The 21882-nt window shown below is 38.4% G+C and overlaps 1 protein-coding gene across 2 annotated transcripts in view; it reads left to right on the forward strand.

Moving 5' to 3' along the window:
* EXOC6 (exocyst complex component 6) overlaps positions 1 to 21882 on the forward strand; it is a 119498-nt gene that overhangs the window by 92243 nt on the left and 5373 nt on the right. For both annotated transcript variants that reach the window (XM_016220796.2, XM_087824453.1), the window contains exon 20: positions 838 to 911. In XM_016220796.2, coding sequence (XP_016076282.1) covers positions 838 to 911 — 74 coding nt within the window. The remainder of the gene's footprint in view (positions 1 to 837; positions 912 to 21882) is intronic.

The following is a 21882-nucleotide window of genomic DNA, read 5'->3' on the forward strand; positions in this document are numbered from 1 at the left end:
TCTTGAAGAAACTGCAGATATTAATGGGATGTAACTGCAAGCAGTCTACTTCTTATCAGAGAAGCTTGAGTGTAAAATGAGAGGGTCTTTTTTATGAGCCAAGTCTTTTGTCTTCAAAATTACTAACATTGGACTTGTCTTCAACTTAACTAAACAAGCTATATATTACAATTTTTTTAGTACAAAAAAAAGTTGAAAGAATCTTTTGAAATATGTTTTCAACTTTTTGTTAATATATTTTTTAATTTTTAAAAAGGTATGACTCCTTTATGGAAAAAAATAGTAAAAGATCAGAACAAACATTCCTGCATCATCCCCGTTTTGCTCCTTAGAACATTTTACCTGTTGTCTGTCTGCATGTAAAGCTGACTTCTTACATGTCTGCCTGTTTCTGCTGTTAGTTAGAGGCAAGGTTTTTATAGAGCATATTCTGTAACAAAGCAGATGTTTGAAATATGCTGACAGCCGTGGAATTGGTATAGTTTCAAAATGCTTCTATAATCGTTCACCTAAGGCTAAAAAGAGTCAGAAAACTTCTCTTGATTGAAGTATATTACTACCTTGAACTTCATGTAGGATAACCATTCTAAATTTATTGTAATTAAGGATTATAGTGATTAAATGGCAGATTAGAAGTTTAAAATTATTAAAATATTTGTGGTAATGGGTGTGGAGAGCGCTCTCAGTAGTGGAAATTGAAGGTTATAAATAGTCTTCATTTGAAATGGTTATGTGTAAATATTATAATACATTTGTAATGAGTAGAAATTAATTTAGTGGTTGAACCCTTGTATATTTTGCAATCATGTTTTTCTTCTTTTTTTATTTTTTAAATAGTGTTTGCCAGCTCTGAGCCTGTGCCAGGATTCCAGGGGGATACCCTGCAGCTAGCATTCATTGACCTCAGACAAGTAAGATGTAATAATGTACCTTTCATTTATTGCCTCTACTTCATTCTTTTTTTTTCTTTTTAATGCTACAGGAATGCTTGTTTGCTTTGAAACAACCTGTCTTTAGAAAAGTGCTGCTTGATAACTGTATATTTGGCCTTTCTTTCTGAACCAGTATTCATTCAGTGTCTCAGCTTCATGTAACATTTTCATCAGTGAATATTTAACGTAATCATTACTTGTTAAGCACATGACTAAATAATAACTTTACACTTTAGTTTAATGACACTTGAAGTTTTAGTTATTTCTTGATGATTTCATGGTCACACATGGTAATTGATGATGCAGAACGTTAGTGTCAGAACCCAAGTTAAATGTAAATTACTACATTCTATATAGGAGCCCCTTGCTTAAGGTTTTCTCAGTGGTAAAGAACACTATTTTCATAAGTTTCTGTATGCCTCCAGAAAGAAGAATAAAACTAAAAAGGTAATTATACATTTATATAATTCTTCTCTAGTATATAGTTCAAAGTGTACTAACATACACTTTTTAAGTCTCTTCTCTTCATTTTACTGCTCTTTAACACCTCTGCTCCGTTGTCTCTTTCTTTCTTTTCTCCCTTACCCTTTCTCCATCTCCCCTATACTTTTTCTCCTTATTCATCTCTCTTTCCCCCTCCGCCTTTTCTCTTTCTTTCTTAATCCTAGGATTAAGGAGCTTAATGAAGCTGGGAGGCACAGGAGTGTGGAGGAGGGGTGGATCCAAGTGAGAGGGCTCAGGAGGGCTAGAATTGACAACAGGAGGGACTGCCGCCCTTGGCGAGAAGAACCAAGTGGAGATGAAATTAAAACAAAGCCACTGTGCTATCGGTCTATTTATGTTCCCATCCCCTTTGGGGAATGGAGATGACTGGAGAGGGGGCTCCACCACTGGTATGAATAGACTGTACCACAGTGATGTTTAGAGCAGGGCCAATTCGAGCAGTTAAGGAGCTCTGATTTCAGAAAATGTTTGAGAGTAGAGCTGTTTTTACTCTAATTCCAAATCAGTGTTCAATAAGTATTTATGAACTACGATGTACTGGTTATTTGGAGAAGGGAGATGTGGTTGAACTAGACACAAAGGTAATATAAGACATAGTTTCATCCTTATGGAACTTTGAAATCCTTTAGAGAAGCAAAGCACCCATGAACTGGTTAGGAATACTTACAAGACAGTGAGTCATGTAGAAATAAATGGTATAACTTCAAGTCTGGTTTAGAATGAAACTGCAAAAGCCATTCCTGTCTCTCAATTGTGTTTGTAAAACACTGAACATATACAATATATTCATATTTATTTCTATTTGTAATCAGTGCTCATGTATTATTCCAAACAAGAAACGCTATGGTTGACCTAGATCTGTAGATGACTAGCTTCACTAAGTAGAGAAGATGATAGGAAACGAGGAAGGTGGACTGAATTTCTACTCCAGTTTCCCAGAATATGTTCTTTCTCTTGAAGGTAGATCCATTTCCTTTAGAAGGAGTTCTCTCTGTTACAGTCTTAAGTCCCTGAACAAGATGGTGATCTAACATAGAAAACAGTCCTTCAGTCCTTTTGCAAGTTGGAAATAGGCTTGGCTGTATATCCATTTCCCAATTAGGTTATAACCACTTCCTGGGGTATGTTTCCCTGTTGCAAGGACACGAAATGTTCCCCAATGCAGAGAATATGTGATTTGAAGATAGCTTATAAGGGTTCATGCTTCTGTTCTTTAGTTTGAATTTGATATTGCTTCGTGTATTACGTACAAGTAATATGTTTACAGAAAATTCAGTATTTATTATGTGACATTTTCTCAGTTTTGTATGAACTTGTATGGTGTTAACTAGTTTATAATCTCACTGTAAGACTGTGAATAAGATCACATAATTTATGAAACTGTTGATAAAGATTCCGTTCCTTGATTTGTCCAGATAAGTGGTTGGTTTAATGCAGATTAAAACTCTGATCCCAGGTACTTTCTTCCTTCAAAGACAATCAGCATTTGACAGCAAGGCCTCTTAACAAGCATATAGCTCCCTAGGGAATTGTTATTAAGGCATACTTATAAATATTAATAAACATCTCAAGTCTTTTGGGCTGAATTTACTTTTCAAGTATGTGCACTTAGAGACATTAAGTCCTGGTTGACTTTTCCTCATCAATGTAATTTCTTCAAGAGACTTTTAAGTGAATTAAAAACTCTATTATGAAACATTTAGAATTCTGAAATCTGTTATGACACATGTAGAACTATTAAAAGATTTATATAGAAATAACTATTTAGCATAAAACACAATTTTAAAGTATGGTAGTTTATACACAGTGGAAGTGACTAGTGGATAAAATATTTTGATGAGCTAATTTTTTATGTGTTAATTTTTCTAGTTTTATTTTTTTTTATAAAATATTTATTTTTTCCATCACCATTTATTCCCTCTATACCCTCTCCCACCTCCACCCCCCAATTTTTCTAGTTTTAAAAGGGGCCTAAAATTATTTTCCCTATTAATGTTAAAATGTAATCATACTCTATTCTTTTTCTTTTGTGTTCTAAACAAGAAGGGGCAGTTATTCTTGTCTTTAACTGCTGGACCACTGTGACATAACTTGAATTTCATGATTTCAGAGGTCTGGATTTAATAACTTGATAAAGATAGTTATGTTTCACCTATATTTGTTTTTCAAATTAATTTATAAACAGTTAAGTGGTGAAATGCCAAGTGTGGGAATTGGCCAAAAATAAAATTAGTCTTGAAAACTAAAGTCTCATATGAGGGGATACAAGCTTTTTGTATCAGATGTCAGTGATTATTTAAACAAGGATGCCTCAAAGTTTCAATAGTGTTACGTTCCTGACTTCATAAAGGTATTTCATAGCATATTATTTTAATATTTTATATGAAGTAGTTTGTCACCAAACATAAAGAGGGTGTTAACACTTTTATTTACATTTCAGTTGAGTTTCTACACTTTTCCTTCTTTTTTTCTAGTCTGTGATCCATTTCTGTCTTAATAGGGTGGCTGACAGTTCTTTTCAAGTATACTTAGAAAGGCAAAAGAGCCCTTTTCATAGTACTTATAAGGGGTCATGCTTCTGTTTTTTAGTTTGAATTTGATACTGCCTCGTGAATTGCTGGGTATGAAAGATTAGGAAGTAGGTCCAGTGGTCAAATTTTACCTGCCCACCCGGACTTTGCCCTGAGGTCAAACTCCTGAGATTTGCTGTTCTGAATAGAGGAGCTGATGACAAGTATGAGCTGATACAAGAGGAAAGTTAGAACCATATCAAAGCTGAAGGCAGGAGAATTGGGACTCAATGAGAGACTGTAGCTAAAAGATGGATCATCAGAATTGCCCTCTTCTAAAGAAAAGGAAATAGCTGACCTGCGAGTGAAAAGACTTTATCATCCTGCCAATCACATGCCTGCTAATGGAAGCCAGTTATCTCAACAATATCTTAAGGCCCACTGCCCCAAAAGACAGTGCAGAGGAGTAGCAGTACTGGTACTGCATTATGTGAATATACTGCCTCAGTTGATTTTCCATGTGCTGCTTGAACATGATTAGTATGCGTAAACTTTTCACAAGTGAAGCTGTCATCCTCCTGCCCCACGTTCTGAAGTTAGGTTGCTAAAGGACGAAGAATTCGATATACTTGTGTGTCTCTCTGCTTTTACAAAGAGCATCTGTTTTGCTCACTACATTCTTTCAGATAGATTTCAGATGAATTTGTAAAATTCTTTTGACAGCCTATGGAAACCTTAACATTTAAAAATTATTTTTATTATAAGACTTTATATAATATATAGTATTTAGTAATAATTTTTAATAACTTATTTTTAATACATAGAAATAGTTCACTATCACTGGAAAATGAGGTGTCCCATATAACTGAGTTATCCAGATAACTAAAGATTAGTTTTTAATCACCAAAATTTTTTAATGTAGCCAGTTTAATGGGAAACTTTAAAAATATTTCTCTCACCTTCATAGCTTCTTATTGAGCATAATTCTCACAGTAAATTGAGTATTCATGGCTCACTAATCTTCATGCTAAATCCTCTTTACCTGGTCCTATTTCACTCTGTGATATGTTAGACCAGCAGTATACCATTGCTGTGTTTGACGATATCTTGATAATCATTTAGGCAGAGAAGTTTAGGTAGGTTGGAGGATAATGCAGTTAGGTGGGTTTGAAGCTAATAAAACAATCTCTTACCCAGAGAATGTTGGTTAGCGTACTGTTACCACCCTGGAACAGTGTTTCCCAAAATGTTCTTCCAGGAATACTGATTTCTCAAGATGAGAAAAGATTTCATAAAAAAAAAAAAAAAGACTCCAAGTCAGGCAAATTTGGGATATACTTTATACTCTAATTCCCTCTTAGAGATTTACTGTGTAAATTAGAATTATAAGGGCTGAGACATTTTGCAGTAGCCCAGCATTTCCTAGACTCATCACAGGACACTTCCCTCACTCATTTTGGGTTGTATTACATGAAACACACTTTGTGAAGTGCTGCTCTAAGTCAAGACTCTGGCAGCACCCTCTAGATGCCTGCCTTTGACAGTTTGGCATCAACACATTTTTTAAATAATGACTTGGATAAATACATAGAAGAAATATGAATTATATGCATAGATTAATTACATAAAGCTAGGAAAGTTACCTAAGATGATAGAAGACAATCAAAATACTCTCAGTATGCTTGAGTGATAAGCCAAAGCCAACAAAGTGAAATTTAGCAAGGATAATATTAAGTGCTGTATTTAATTTTTTTTAAATTAAGTTTAAAAAAACACAGACTGTAGGAAATGTGACTTATAATATGAAAAAGACCTACTAGTTTAAGTTAACCTCCAAATGCACCACCATTGTGCTGGGTCTTCTTAGATTGCATTAATGAGGGTGTGATATTTGGGTCAGACCATTGTGCTTTGGGGCTAAGACTGTGTGTCAAGTATTGCATGATATAGACACTCACAAATTGGAGAGCACATCAGAGAGAATTACAGGACTAGTGAGGGATCAGATACTTTGAAGAGCCTTTTAAAAATCTGGGAATATTTAGTCTAAAGCTTTAAAGAGGTACGCCTTTGTAGAGAAACTGATATATGTGGTTTTTATTAGACTAGATATGAATCAAGTATACCATTTTCTTTTTCCTTTTAAAATCCTATTTCAGCCTGGCCGGTGTGGTTCAATGGTTGAGTGTTGACCCATGAACCAAGGGGTCACCAGTTCCATTCTCAGTCAGGGCACATGCCCAGATTGCAGGCTTGATCCCCAGTAGGGACAAGCACGAGGCAGCTGATCAGTGTTTGTCTCACTGATGTTTCTATATCTCTATCCCTCGCTCTTCCCCTCTCTCTAAAATCAATAAAAAAATTAAATAAAATTCTGTGTCATAGAAATTCTTTTTTACCCATGCAGAATTAAGTCCTGTTTTCAAGTATTTGATTTTAGGCAAACTAAGGAAAAGAGGAGTGATCATTCCTCTAAATTATGTGTAGAAAATTTGAGAGAGAATTTGAATTTTGCAAAATATATTTGTATCTCATAAAACTTTTCAAATAAATGTTTTATTGAAGTATAACATACATTCAGGTAAATCATAGGTGAACTATTGTTGATTTTTCACAAATTGAATACATCTCTTTTAACACCCAGATCAAGAAACAAAACTTGACCAGTAAAGTACCTCAAAAGAAACCCCCACCCCTCACTTCACTTCTTTCCAGTCATTAATTACCCTTCTCCCTTTTAAAGCATAACCACTATCATGACTTGCAACACAACAGATAAATTTAGCCTGATTTTGTGCTTTATATACATGAAATCATGTAATATCAACTTTTTTTTTTAATCCTCACTAGATATTTTTTCCGTTTTTCAGAGAGAGTGGAAGGGAAAGAGAAAGAGAGAGAAACATCGATGTGGAAGAGACACATTGATTGGTTGCCTCCTGCACACGCCCTGACTGGGGCCTGGGATCGAGCCTGCAACCTAGGTATGTGCCCTTGGCCGAAACTGCACCCAGAACCCCTCAGTCCGCAGGCCCATTCTCTAACCACTGAGCCAAACCAGGTAGGGCAGTATCAACTTTTCAGTTTTGCCTTTTTTTGCTCAGTATTTTGTGTGTGTGTGTATAGTGTGCTGTTACACAAATAAACCATAATTTACACATTCTACTATTGATGGACATATGAGTTGATTCCAGTTTTGCTTTTACAAATTGTGCTAACATGACATTCTTTTGTATGTCTTTTGATGAACATATGCTCATATTTCTGTTGAGGCATTCACATAGGAGTGGAATTGCTGAGTCAGGGGGTGGTATGTGTGTCATCAGTTTTACGACACTTTAAAGCAGTTTTCCAAAGCAAGAGTGCTAGTTTATACTTCAGCCAGAAGTATAGAAGAAATCTTGTTACTCTACATCCTTGTTAATACTATCCGTCTCTTTCTTTTTAGCCATTCCAGTGGATATATAGTAGTTTTACATTGTGGTTTTAAGTGATCAACAATGACTGAATATAAAGCAGAACTTAAAGCAGCATTTCCTAAACTACTGTTCAGAACAGTGAATCATGAAAAACTAAACTGTGGTCAAAGAAATTTAGGAAATCCTGTATATTGTGTCCCTCTCTGGTGAATTCACAATTTCATTAGCACATTAAAGGCTTTGAGGAGCCCTAGAGTAAAGGTGTATCTTTCTCCCCAAACCTGTTTGATTACTGAATACATTTCACAAATGAAAATCTCTTGCTGTCCCACAAAGCAATTTGAAAACACTGAAGCACCTGGACCACACTGTAGCATTACATTGGTGTGTGGATTCCTAGGACAGTTCCGGTTAAAACAGAGGACTATGACAGTAAGTAGGTAAGCCTTTCAGTAGACAGGTGTCATTTAAATGTTAAAGTGTAAATGACACAAAAATGATGAAAAATAGTAGTTAAGGTTTCAAAAAAAATTCGTTGAACTTCCTTTTTTAGAAAAACACATTCAGATGATTTTGTGAAAGATGATAATTACGAGAAGATTAATGCTGCTTAGATGCAGTGAACCAGTCAGTCAGTCATACAGAATAACTTGTTTTTAAGAAGCATGAAACAGTAACACAGGATTGCTTGTGAAGAATGAAAAGATTTAAGTGAGGAAATTAAAATACCAGCTTATGTGGAGTTCAAATCCCAACAGTTGTCAGATTCCTTAGTGAATCATCAAGGCTATTGTTATTGAGCCACAGTGTGCATACTTGGAGAGAAATAAAGAATATATTTGTGACTCTCACACTGTACATGGGATGGGAAAAATTCGAAGGAGAAAGATTTTGAAATGATCATGGTGAGTTCTTTATTTTCTGTGTGTTGTAAAGAGTGTCGTCTCCAGGTATTAAAACGGAAATACAGTTGAAGTGACTTTTTTCAAGATAATTGCACCTTAAGACAAAAAATCTAATACCAAAATAAGAACCTTAAAACAAAGCCAAACTTCCACAAAGAAAATAGTGGCTCTTACTATTTAGCAGTACTAAAAATGTGGTGAAAAAAGTGCTAAGTCCTTTAGAACTTACAGAAATTTTTTTGCCCACATAGTTTACACATGAACTTAGCCATTAGCACCTACAGATATTAAAAGAGAAGGGGAAGGGGAACAAAAGTCACTTTGTTCAGATGATCTCTTTCCCTGACACTAAGACTACCCTAGCAGGCAAGGGAGGGGTTTTACACCTAAATATATATATTTTTCTGCCATCGTGTCTTTTATCTGACATAACTTAAAGAATAGATTTTTACAGTCATTTTGTGACCCTGCACATACATCTTGTTATTGATAGTACCCAGGGAAGATTCTCTGCCTCCAGAGAGTTCATGGACTGTTCTGAATATTAAACCAATCCTATTTTAGTGTTTTTGTTTTTGATTTTTAAACTTTATCAGTTCCTGGAATTTGACTTCCTCTCTTCACCTCCTGGTCCAGTAAAATCTCATTCAGTTAGAACAAGAGTATAGTGTATGCCATTTTTAAAAGAGGCAACCCAGAAAACTACTCACGTCTTATACCTGTTTTCCTACCATGTATATCATCAACATATATGCCATTTTCTTTCATGAAAAATTCCAAGTCTGGACTTCTCAATACAATATGCTATATAAAGAGACTTAGTAGCCATTAGCCATGGCTATTACTCATTTGACCACTTTTATTTTTAATTTTTATTTAAAAAATATATATCTTTATTGATTTCAGAGAGAGGAAGGGAGAGGGAAAGAGAAACATCAATGATGAGAGAGCCATTGATCTGCTGCCTTCTGCACACCCCCTGCTGAGGATTGAGCCCGCAACCCGGGCAGGTGCCCTGACTGGGAATCAAACTGCAATTTCCTGGATCATAGGTCAATGCTCAACCGCTGAGCCATGCCGGCTAGGCATTGACCACTTTTATATTCCACCACTTTGTAGAGAAATCTGTTAGGAGTGATTTGCAGCTTTTTACTGATATCTCCCCCCCCCCCCCCCCAGCCTTCAACTCCATGGACAGGAATTGGTTATAACATGGATTGCATTGCATTGCACAAACGTTCTTACATGCCTTTACGTCAGGGATTCTAACCTGGGGACTGTGGGTTGGTTTTAAGAGATTTATGCAAAATTTTGCTTGTGTGTGTGTTTTTCTAAGAAGGTCCAACGCTTTCAGCAGATTCTCAAGCATCTTATATGATGTAACCACAGTTCTCTAACCACCACTGTTTTAGGGAAACTGAAAGCTGTTCAAATTAAGCCAGATCACCAAGAGCTGCCCCATTTTCAGATATTTCTTCATTTACTTGACCAATATTTGAGCACTTGCTGTGAGCACTGCTTTAAATGCTGGGGATACAAAGGTGGACAAAGATAGGCAAGATCCTGCTCTCATATCTCATTTTGTTGTAGGGAGATCTACAACAAGCAGTGATAATTTCAAACAGCTTTAGATAGAATTTTTTTTTTTTAATATATCTTTATTGATTTCAGAGAGAGGAAGGGAGAGGGAGAGAGATAGAAACATCAATGATGAGAGCGTCATTGATTGGCTGCCTCCTGCATGCCCCCAACTGGGGATTGAGCCCGCAACCCAGGCATGTGCCCTGACTGGGAATTGAACCCCAGTCACCTGGATCCTAGATTGATGCTCAACCGCTGAGCCATGCCCAGCCGGACTAGGTAGAATTTCAAATAGCCTTAGATCCTATGCGAAAAGTAAAGCAGGCCAATGTGATAGTGCCTGGGGGTGAAGTGGACCACGTTAGATTGGGTTGTCAAGGAAAACCTCTTTAAGGAGGCAACATTTGAGTAGATATATGAGTGAAATTGGGAGATATGGGGAAATAGCATTCCTAGCAGAGGGAAGAGCAAGTCCAAGTCCTAAGGCACTGTCAAGAAAGAGAAGGAAGAATGTGGCTATAATGTAATGAGCAAGGGGCAGAGAAGGTGCAAATTGGGAAGGTTATCAGAGCCAGGTCATGTGGGGCCTTGGTAAGGAGGTTAGCATTCCAGGATTTTAAGCAGGTCAGTATCATGCTCTGATTTTCATTTTTAAAAGATCGCTCTGGCTGCTCTAAGGAGAGTGGATTGAAAAAGGACGAGATTACAATCAGGAGGAACAGTTAGGTGATTATTTTGCTAGTCTCAGCTACAGGTGATGGGTTGCTATTAATTATTCATGATGTGGTTCACCATACTTCACAGTGGCTTCTTCATGTGGACTCAGAAGTTTCTTGTTTGTGATATTAGAAAGAGTCGAATTTATCCTGAGCAATTACTAGTTTATTTTTATCTCAAGAATACTGTGAGTTATCTAATTACATTGTCTTCTTTAATTTGGAGCTACAAAGCTCTGGTGTATAGGATAGCATCACAGGCATTTTGTATACTGGCCTCATCTTCTCTCCCACCTTCACTTTCTCTTGGCCCTAACTTTTCTCAGTTATTAAGTTGTATTTATCTTGCATGTATTTTTGTAAATTGCATTAAAATCCCTTTGGAACAAGCAATGTGTAAGTAAATTAAACATTTGTTAGTGGAATCCTAAAGCTGCTTGCAGTAAAAAGAATTATGTGTGAATGGATTTTCATTCATTCATTCATTTAACAGATGTTTATTGAGTACCTCTGGGGAAACAATTGAACAATAGACAGTAAAATAAGAGGTAGACAGTTTGAGACATGAGTTAGTTGGAATCAATGAAGATAAATAAAGTTAAAGATGCAGAAGCATATCTTGGCAAAAGGATAGAAATTAAGGAGTGTAAAAAGAAAGCCACTGGAGTATCCAGATGGTGGGTTGATGAAGACACTATTGTGTAAGAAATCAGGAAACAGGGTGTAGTTCAGCTTTTCTTTTAATTTTCTGACCTTGGGAAACTGTTTCCTAAACTATTTCAACTATATATTAATGGTTTAATGAAATCTGTGAGGAAAAATGCTGTACAGTTCACTTCTGGAAGAAATCTTTTTATGGCATGCTTAATCTTCATGGCTGTTTAGTGAATTGTGTGAAGCCTGCATTGGGAGGTCATCAGTTGATTAAGGCAGCAGCTGTCAAGTGCCTGGCCTTACCACACTTCAGCAGGGTGATGGCAAGGCTGGTGTGCCCGATCTACTTGAGAATCATAGCTCATTCCAGAAGTATTGCTTGGTAAGGGAAGTACTCTGGGCACCCATCCCCTTGTTCTCATTATTCCCCCTTACCTGCTCCTTCCACCCTTTTTACATAGTTAGATAATCCTTCTCTACCATACCCCCAAATGGTTATAAAGTTTAGGGGTGTTCAGCTGTACTTTGCCATAGAAAGATAGGAGAATCTGGTAAATATACACTTGCATTTGACTCAAAATGAACAACTTTGGATTCTACCTAAAGGGACATGAACAAGCCTTGGAAGTTATGAAGGAATTGTTTGGCCATAATTCTTGCCACAGAGACTGGGTGTCTGCCAGGACTTTACTTTGAAATTTCTGTCTTCTGTTTCTAATCTTAAGGCATCATAACATACAATTCTTTTGCCACTAGTCCAGTTTATTCTTTTATGATGAGGAGGAAGGCACTTTTAAATAACAATTATTGCCACTATAATTAAACAAATCTTCTTTTGTTTGCATTATATTTGTTACTATATTGTATACACACTCTGCTTGCTTAAACTTGCCCCTGTGACTATTTCACAGGAACTTTCTTTAGAAGTTTTAAAGTCTTTGACTTCTTAAAGTATTAATGGGATTTGCCAAAGTTGTAGTATCTGAATGCTTGACTAGATATAGTAGCAGGACAACAAGCTTGTTCACACAGCTCCTCCAGCAAGCATTTTTTCCTTAGACAATCCTAAATTCACTTGAAGTGCCAAAGAATTAAAGGAAGATGTATTTGGGTTTACTCCTGAATATGACAAGACCAGACATCTCACTGAGTTTACCTTAAGGTCCAGATCTTAGACAAGTGTGCTGCCCTTTGGGAGAGCTTAGATTATGAAGGATTAGTCCAAACCTAAATGACTGTAGCCTTTTTGTCCGTTTTTGTTCCGGTGTCATAAGTCTGGTACTTTACACTTCATGTGCTTAACTACGTATGTGATTTATTGATATAAATTTTGAACTCGTAGACTTTTGTGATTCATTTAGAGTAAAGGTTAGAGAGGCCCTGTCTGCAAATACAGATACATTATGAGTCAGGGCTTTAAAATATGAATCTGGGGGGACATAGTTTAACCCATAACACTCAGACTAACAAAACTGAGAGGATTTGTCACCAGTAAATGTTAAAAGAAGCTTTTTAGAGAAAAGGAACATGATATTGGTCAGAAATTTTTATACATAAAGACAGGAAAAGTGTTAGAGAAGGAATAAATGAAGGTTTTAAAAAAAAGGTTGGAGCTCGTTTGTAATTTAGAAAATTACCCTCCAAAATGATTTTTTGAAAACCAGAAAAACAAACACCATAATAATTATAAAAACAATACATATTCACTGGTTTTTAAAAATTTTTTATTAAGTAATAAAAATTAGAGACTCACAGACGTTGCAAATATAGTTGAGAGGTCCTATGTACATTTCACTCAGCTCCCCCCATGGTAATTTTTTATATAACTGTAACGATCAGATCAGGAAATTGACATCACATGCCCACTATTTAAAACAAACAAACAAAAGAATCAAACATATATAAGTGTATAAAGACAAAGCTGTCCTCTTCAGTTTCTTGGAGTCATCAGTGTGTTTCCCTGCAGACCTTTTATAAGGTTCATTTAAACACAGACATGTGCCCACTTGTGTGAACACATGTAGAGCTCTTTACTTTTGGGAAGGAAATGGGTCATATATGCTGTAATTTACATATTTCATGCAGTGCTGCATGAATTTCATATTGGTAAATACGGATCTGCTTTATTTCTCATTTCTTCATAATGTTGTACAGTATAAATACACCATAATTTATTAAACAAATCTTTTTTTGGACATTATGGAGTCTGCAGTGTTTCTACATCTAAATGATGCTGCAGTTAATATCCTTAGATGTATATATTGAGCAGTTGTATTTCTTTATGTCTTTTGAAGTGGAATTTACCCAGTATTACCAAAATAACACTCAAAAAAATATACCCATCAGAATTATTTTAAAGAGAAGTGCCTAAGTTAGCAATATGACAATTAACAAAATTAACAGATTTATGGGGAAAATTATTATTGTAAGTGTGCAGTTGGGCAAACATGGAATATTCCATATTTATAATACGAGCATTTTCATACCGTGATTAATTTTGAGGTAAATTTTCAATGTGTTACACAAGGAGAAAGTCTTTGTTGCCATAGACTGGCAATGATAAGCCAGTGCATAATGTAAAGGGAGGCAGTCTCAAATTCAAATGTTTTTAATTATCAATATTCTTGCCATCTTTTCACTGAGAGGGGTAGGTTAAAATTTTTAGAATAGTCAGCAATAAAGGATAGTGATATTCTGGCCTTTGATAAATATTATACACCCATTAAATTGATTATTAGATATAATCTCAGTATTGGCACTATCCAACAGGGAACTTTCTCCTTCCTCTCAAAATTAAGTTACATTTTGGCCAAACTTTATTATTTACTTATAAGAAATAATATTTTTCTCTCTTTTTTTATTGAGTGAAAATGTTTCTCTTTTTTTTCTATTACAGATTTCTTTGAATTGGGAGGGTAGTTTATGAGAAGTTTAAATATTTAAATGATTTGTCAGAAAAACAGCAGTAATGCACTGTTTGTTTCATATACTAATGAGTATTATAACCAGAAGCCCCATATTCACTGTTGTGCTCTTTTTGCTACATAAAATGAAATTCCCTAGACTGCCCCTGCGACATTTGCCGTATCCAGTGGGAATCTCACAACAGTGTTTTCAAAAACCTTATCAAGCGTTCTTTTTGAAAGCAGATTGGTTATTCGCACCAATAAAAGGAAATCTTGTATAAATTAAGCAATCCTAATATAGTTGCTCAAGCACTTAATTTATAAGTTGAGGAAGTTCAATTCTAATCCTACTGTACATATAGATTTGAACAAGACACTTAATCTCTCTGAAACTCAGTTCCTCCTTTTATAAAGTATAGAAAAGCCTGCACTTCACTGGAATGAGTTATTCAAGGTAAGTTGTACACAGATGCAATTAATGGTCTGAAATAATGAAAAATTAACAGTGAGTTACTCGGGATCCACTGTAGGTAATCTATGTGTGAAAGACTCACAGCCTCAAACTGTATTTATACAGAGCTTGTTGGTGTGGGGGTTTTTTCTTTAAAAAAAAAACAAGAAGCAACCTTTATTCATTTCAGAGAGAGGAAGGGGGAGATAGAAACAGCAGTGATTAGAGTCGTCACTGACCGGCCGCCTCCCGCAGGCCCCGCAGTGCGGACCGCGCCCTCCGCCGGGACGCGCCCTGACGGGAATCAAACGGCGATCTCCTGGATCCTAGGCCCATGCTCGGCGCTGAGCCACGTCTGGCTGGGCTGTTCGTGTTTTCTTAAATGTCAAGTCATCTTTCGGTTACCTTCCTTCAGTCTGTGACTCCATGATTTTCATGGTCCTGAAATCCCAAGACTTGAGTATTGGAAGGGACTTCAGAAAATCTAACCAAACCCCGGAAGCTCGCCCGTTAAGCGGGGTTCTTGCTGCTGCTCCAGAGTCCTGAGAGCCCACATCCAGTGGACACGCCCCTGCGCTTTTGAGAACCTCATGACAGCCTTCCTCCCGAGGCTCCCAGCCGTGCAGCAGTCCTCATTCCAGAACACTGGAATACTTGATGGCTCAGTGAAGTCAGATACTTCCCGCGCCTCCTTCCCCTCCCTTGCTGTGCGCCTTCCCACCGCCCAGCCTCTCCTGTTCGCTCCGGCCCGTTTACACTGTCTTTTCACCTCTGACCCTCTCACACCTTCGTGCCCGTGGAGATGGCCCTGCGGCGCCCCCTGTGGGCGGAAGGTTTCTCTCCGCCGCGCCCGAGTCCCGCGGCCCGCCGGCCCGGCCCGGCCCGGCCCGGGGGCAGCCGTGTCCTTGGCGCCGCTCCGCGGGGAGACCGCTTTCCTCCCGGCCCGCATCTCTGCTCGTAGGCCGCCGTCCTTCCGCGGGAGCGAGAGCGCGAGCCCTGGCGCCGCCCATTCCCTTCTGTCGCCATGTGTCTCGCTGTTGCTGCGCCATCACTTTACATGTCCCCTCATGCTCGAGCGGCAGGCAGCCTGAGGCCCCGGGGAGCCGCCGCCTCCCTCGTCCCCCTCGCCCCGCTCGAGGCGTCCCGGCCTGGGCCTGGAAACGCGGCCAGCCCCGCCTGCCCGGCGAGGGGGGGGGGCGGGGAGCCGAATAGCCTCTCCAGTCCCATTCGAGCTATGTCCAGTCTCTCTTCTTTGCCCCCGGATTCCTTGAAAGGATGACTTCCAGCTGGTTGTGACCTTGTTTCCTCACCTCTCACCCCTTCGGCAGCCCACTGCGCTCGGCTCTGCCCAGGGCGGCAGCAGTAGTCACTGAGCTCACCGGGGAAGGCGGCGGGCGTTTTCGCCCTCACCTTACTGGCCTTCCCGCTGCGCCTGACAACGGTGATTAGGTCCTCTGTAAAATTCTCCTTCAAGGCTGTCCTCTAACATTCTTTTTGTCTTTCATGGCCTCATTTTCTGCCCTCTAAATGCGGGCATCCTTAGGTCTCAGTCCCTGGAGCCCCGTTCTCTCTGTAGGTTACCTGTGTGGGCTCACTCGCTCCCATCTTACCTCTGCACCAATGCCGTGTGCCCTGGATGCAGACCAGCTTCTTGGCAGACATCCCTCCTGGCCTGCGTCTCACATCCTGTGTGGCTAAAGCTGTCAACACATGTCTTCCCTCATTCTCGAATCATATCTCCTTTCTGCGTTCTCTGTTCTGATTGATGGCATCACTTTGCCATGTGCCCATCCAATCAATCATTATGTCCCAGGGATTTTTTTCTCCTAAATATTTTCAAACCCATCCTCTTCGTTCCGCCCTGAGTACCTGCCTACTACCTGGCTGCCCTCTTCTCTCTATCCGGGCTGCCTACTTGTCTGTCCAGTGTATTTCAAGATTATCACAGCAGTCTCCAATTATTTTTCCTGTCTTTATATTTTCTCCTCAAGTCCACTCTTCGCAGGGCTGTTGGAGTCACGTATCTAAGTGATGAACCTGACCACATGAGCTGCCCTGTTTAAAGGCTTCCCCAAGTTCCTAAAGCAAGCATACATGTCCTTTTATGACCCAGCCCTGTTCCCTTCTCCAGCCTGCCTTGTTCTCCTTAACGTGTATTTCAGTTTAGCAACACTGAAGTGCGTGGAGCTCTCCATAAGCACAACTGTTTCTCATCTTTGTACCTTTTCTCATGCTGTCCCATCTGTTTGAAATGCCACTACCCTGCCCTTGATTTACTCCTTTGTAAGACTCAGTTTGGGTTCTACCTACGATGCCTCCTTACGCTTACCTCTCATGCCCCAAACCAGGCTGAGTGCCCTATAATAAGCACCTGTGCACAGCTGTCAGCGTAGTCAGCATGGCAGTTCATGATTGTGTGAATCTCTTTCACTACACTTACGAACTCCTTGTATCCAAAGATTGAGGCATCATAATCGTTTCATTGCTAATGTCAAATAGAAGAGGAGGTTGAGACCCAAAGCTTACAACTCCCTTAAGTGATTAATTCAGAATGAAATTAGTTTGATTTTTTTCAAAACTGAATTGGGAGGGAATTTAATAGGGCCTGTGTATAAATACAATATTGGTGTGATACGAAATAGCACTTTTTATACAAGTGAACTATAATTAGAAAGCAAATAATATCCATAGAATATTGATTAGGTGACACACTGGAGGAGCTTGATTTTTCCCAACCAAATGGTGTCAGTTTCTAACAGTTTGAAGCACCATAACCAAATAACAGATATTTTAAAATTATTCTGAAAAAAAGGTGACTTGTTTTTAAGTTATAACTTTCGTTGAGTAGCTCCTCAAAACCATTAAATACTCTTAATTACCCAAGATTCTTGATAAGAATTAAATTCCTTAAAAAAAAATATTTTATTAATTTATTTTCAACTAACCTGTAACTTAAAGAATGCTTCCAACTTTCTTACCTGTTTGTTACCCTTCTCTCCCTTCTTTGTTCTAATTATCACCAAACTTTACCTTCTCAGTTGTGTTGAAGGCACAGGGCCAGGCTCTGTTTTGTGTGTTACAAAGAAGAGATGCTATGGCTTGACTTGTTTCTGGTGGCCTCATGTAAGATGTTTATGCAAAGTGTCAGTGGAAACAATTATCTTAGCAGGATGACACAGCCTATTTTGCTTAGAGATGTCCTCATTTCCTGTTCAGGTTACACAGAGGTCAGGTAGGAATTTCTTTCGCACTGTCACTCCTGTAGTGCAGATTCACATCATGTAGGCACTATAGAGCTGAGGTCACAATCCACTTGATTCTGGTGGCTGCATTTATCTTCTTAAGAAAACAAGTCCATCCCGTTGTTTTTATTTAGTTTCTCTTTCTTTATTTCCCTGTTATAACCTGTAGTGAAGGTGTATAGCCAGTAGCTATAGCTCTTTACCAAGAGCTGATTCTTAGCTAAGCTGCATCTTCAAGTTTGTCTGTTGCCCATTTTGAAGTTCGCGTGGATACCTGCACAGCCAGAATGTCACAGTGTTGTCTCTGTTGCCCTGTCCCAGAAATCTGTTACTAACTGAGCACTCAGAAAAGCATCAGGCCCCAAAGTAAGCCAGGGCTACATGCTGTGTCCTCCCACCTTAGCGAATCAGCTTTGGTGTAATTTGATAACTGCCCTTTTTTTCTGTATTTAATTGTGCCTTGAGGTTGTAGGAAAACTGAATTTATTATTGGAACAAACTAAGCAGCAAGTGTTCTGACATGTTCATTGAGCAAATTATTATACCTGACAAAAAGTAATGACGTACAATCAGGTCTGCCAGTAACTGAATAACTAGGGGTTAATAAACTGGCTAGTATTAGATTCTAGAAAAGTTAATGAAATATATTTCTTGAAAACATAACACGAAGTGAAAGAAGCCGGTTACAAAAGATGACGTGTTAATATAACTTTTATTTGGGGAGTGACTGCTTATGGGTATAGGATTCTTTTGAGTGATAAAAATGTTCTAAAATTGACTCGGATGGTCACACATCTCTGTGCATGTACTCAAAACCATTGGTTTATACACTTTAAAAGGAAGAATTGTATGGTATGTGAAATATATCTCAAAGATGTTTTTCGAAAAAATTGTAAAAGGCTATATAACAAGAAATAGAAATTTAATTATATTAAAGTTATAAAAGCAAAAACAGAGAAAATTTGATAGCTACCCAAAATAGGAAGGTGGTATAAAGGAAGATAAAAACCATTGTATATAGTAGCCGCAGAATGATTTTAAAAAATTAGAAAAATAAGCATATTTAGAGATATGGAGGTAATCACCAGAATTAAAAACAGAAGGAGTTAAATATGATTGTGTCTGAGAATGGGGGTAGGAGGGTGTGGGCCAGTGGACTGTTGGTTTTCATGATATGCCCCCTTTATTAGCCATGTATTACTTGATAAAATTAATTTTAATTAAAAAACCACATAAAATCATATGTATGTAGGTATCTATATGCCATTTTAGCCATAGTAGTCACCAAAAAATCAAGATAAAGCAAATATGGATGTGTATAAATCTGATTATGTAAATTCTACTTTTGCCTCTTTTTCTCCAAATTCCAAACCCACCTAGTAGTTATCTAGGACTACTGCATAGCTTACCATCAAAAGTTACTTTAGGAACATTCTGCTTCTGCTGCTTGCGGTTTACCTGGGTGAAGTGACTTGAAGAGACCAGTGCCTTAAACAACCTCTGCGGCATCATGTGCTCAGAGCTCCTCCTGGTCCCCACGCAGGGGGAGTGGAAGGACCGGCTGAGAAGAGGGCAGGCATGGGTAGGGCTCAGGTGCATCAGAGAGCCAAAGGCATCACAAGGGCAAAGAGTGAGGGGGGTGCAGGCACAATACTGCTTCCTTCTAGTTTTGTCCTGGCCCTTTCTGTCTGCTATTTAAGATTCTCTTCTGTGCTGCAGGTGGGGTTTTCCAAATGTGTTTTCAGATAGCTAAGTGCTTTAAAAATCATATGGACCTCATCATTTGATTTCCACATCTATTTAGAAAAAGGACTTGTATTTTCCCCACTGTGGCTAATTTAGTAAGACATTTTTCTTGAATCCTTAGTGCCCAATTACTCATATTTCTTCCTTAAGGCTGTATTATGGTTTAGGGTTTTTGTTGTTCAAATCTCAGAAGCACTCTAGGAACGCTTGCTTTGGCTTTGTTTTTTGGTGGCAAAGGAAAAATGATCTCCTGGTTTACTTTTGGAATCTGCAAAGCAACTCTGAGGTCCCAGGTGGATTTGGTGTTTGGAAAAGGGACTTTGGGGGGACTAAGGTTGACCCTGAGCCCCCAGGTCACTGTTCACATTTACAAAAGCAAACCTGGTATCCCCAATTGCTTTTCTCTTGAGGCTGGCTTAACTTTATTTATCTTCTGTCTTGGGTCACTGCCCCTGAGGTGCTTCAAAAGCAAAACCCAAAAGACCCAAAACAAAGAAAGCTAAACCAGATTCAAGGAAAAAATGACCTGGCACTCCGGGTTCACTTTTACAAAGGCAAAAAGTCACTTCGAGTTCCATAGAATGGTTTTAAATCGGCCTAGATTCATTGTGTCATTTGCACAAAGTGATCTCAACAGGTCTGAGACCCCAAGTTTCTTGGGTGTAGATCTGGAGTGAGACTTAGGATGGGAAACTGTCAGCAAGCTAAATGTGATGACACAAACGAATTCTTCAGTGATTCTGAAGTGATTCAACTATTTGAGCATATAAATGGGACCACCCATGCAACCATTTCTTTCCTTAAGCTGAATCTTTTTGTTTGGTGGACACACACAGGGAACACCGAGGAAGTGAAACTTACAACTCACTTACAAATATTGGCATAAATCCACTCTGTGTTACCAGATTAGTTATGAAGGGTATTTTTGAATCCTTGGTGAGAAAAAAGTTAGGATACTAATTTTAGGTAATCTTATAAATCATGATGAGATAGAACTGAGGCACATTATTTTGCTGTTCATTTTTATATGATCCATACTTTGCTTACTTCCCAAAAGGATTTAAGGTGGAATTACTTGACTTGACTATTGGAACAAACCCATTTCTAGAACTTAATACCAATTTTCATTATAATATGCCTGACTTTATCCTTTAATAAGTAATTATAAAATTGCTTTTGGGTAATCTAGGGGAGATTTTTGTTTTTGTTCATATTTGATCTACATCTTTGAATTTTAGGTATATGTGTTAACTAATAAATTCATCTGTTGAGACTGTCTCTTACTGTTTATTTCCAAGACACAGAGATTTTGTGTGATTAATAATAAATGTATTGTTTATGTATTGCCATCTTAAGGAAGCAAAATTTGAGATAGAGAAGTGAGGCTTTCCATAATTTAGGTTTTAATATTAAGGACGTAGTGCGTCCTGTGAAACCTGACTGAATGCGAGAGGCAGTCCCCAAGGCAGTGACTGTTTGTGTGGAGTGAAGGTGAGTGTCAGTGGTTGCACCTTTCATCGCTCCGGTTTCCTCATCCCTTCCTGTCGCTCTGGCTCCAGAGCAATTTTTGTACTCATGTTCTTTTTAACCATCCCAAAGGCCAGGGGTCGTGCATTTTGTTAAAGCAGGCTTGGGTGGCAGCCTATAGAAGCCAGCTCAGTGCAGCAGTCCGGCCTGGCATAGTGTTAGTTTCTTAATGCCCTAGTTTCATGTTGCTCCTTCAATACACTTCAATAGAACTGTACTTTAAAAAGTGAAAAGGGACCTTACAATTGTTATGGATAAGGGACACTGGCAGACCATTCAAAAATATTAGTGCTGCTTTCTCTAGGGAAAACATTTAACTCATTCAGCGTTAGACTCAATGCTTTCTTGTGAGGGAATCTGTCTTTATCAGTGCTCTAGTCAAATCCTGGGAGAGATGGGGGAAGTCATTTGGCTGCATTCACTTGCCCTAGTTTGCCCACAGGCCAACATTGGTCTTTTTCAGAGAGCTGTCAACATAGCCAAAGTAGTCTGGAGGGTGCTCATTTTTTGTACCCATGAAGCCTAAGAAAAAAGCCTTAGTAAACTTGGAATAGTGGTGTGGCATCATCAGTCAGTCAGTTATTTCTTGAATATCTACTGAGTAGTTACACTCTGTTGGACACATTTTATGAGTTTTCCTGCCTAGTTTTGTGAAGTTTGTTACTACTTACTTACTAATGCAGTATTATGCATTTGAAAAATCCTTACACACATGGAAATGAGGAATCAGAATATGAGATGGGCCTGTTTGCTGGCCCCATATTTCCTCTCCACTTATATCCATGTATA

Source organism: Miniopterus natalensis, chromosome 14 (genome assembly GCF_054644295.1).
Source record: "Miniopterus natalensis isolate mMinNat1 chromosome 14, mMinNat1.hap1, whole genome shotgun sequence".
NCBI lineage: Eukaryota > Metazoa > Chordata > Mammalia > Chiroptera > Miniopteridae > Miniopterus > Miniopterus natalensis.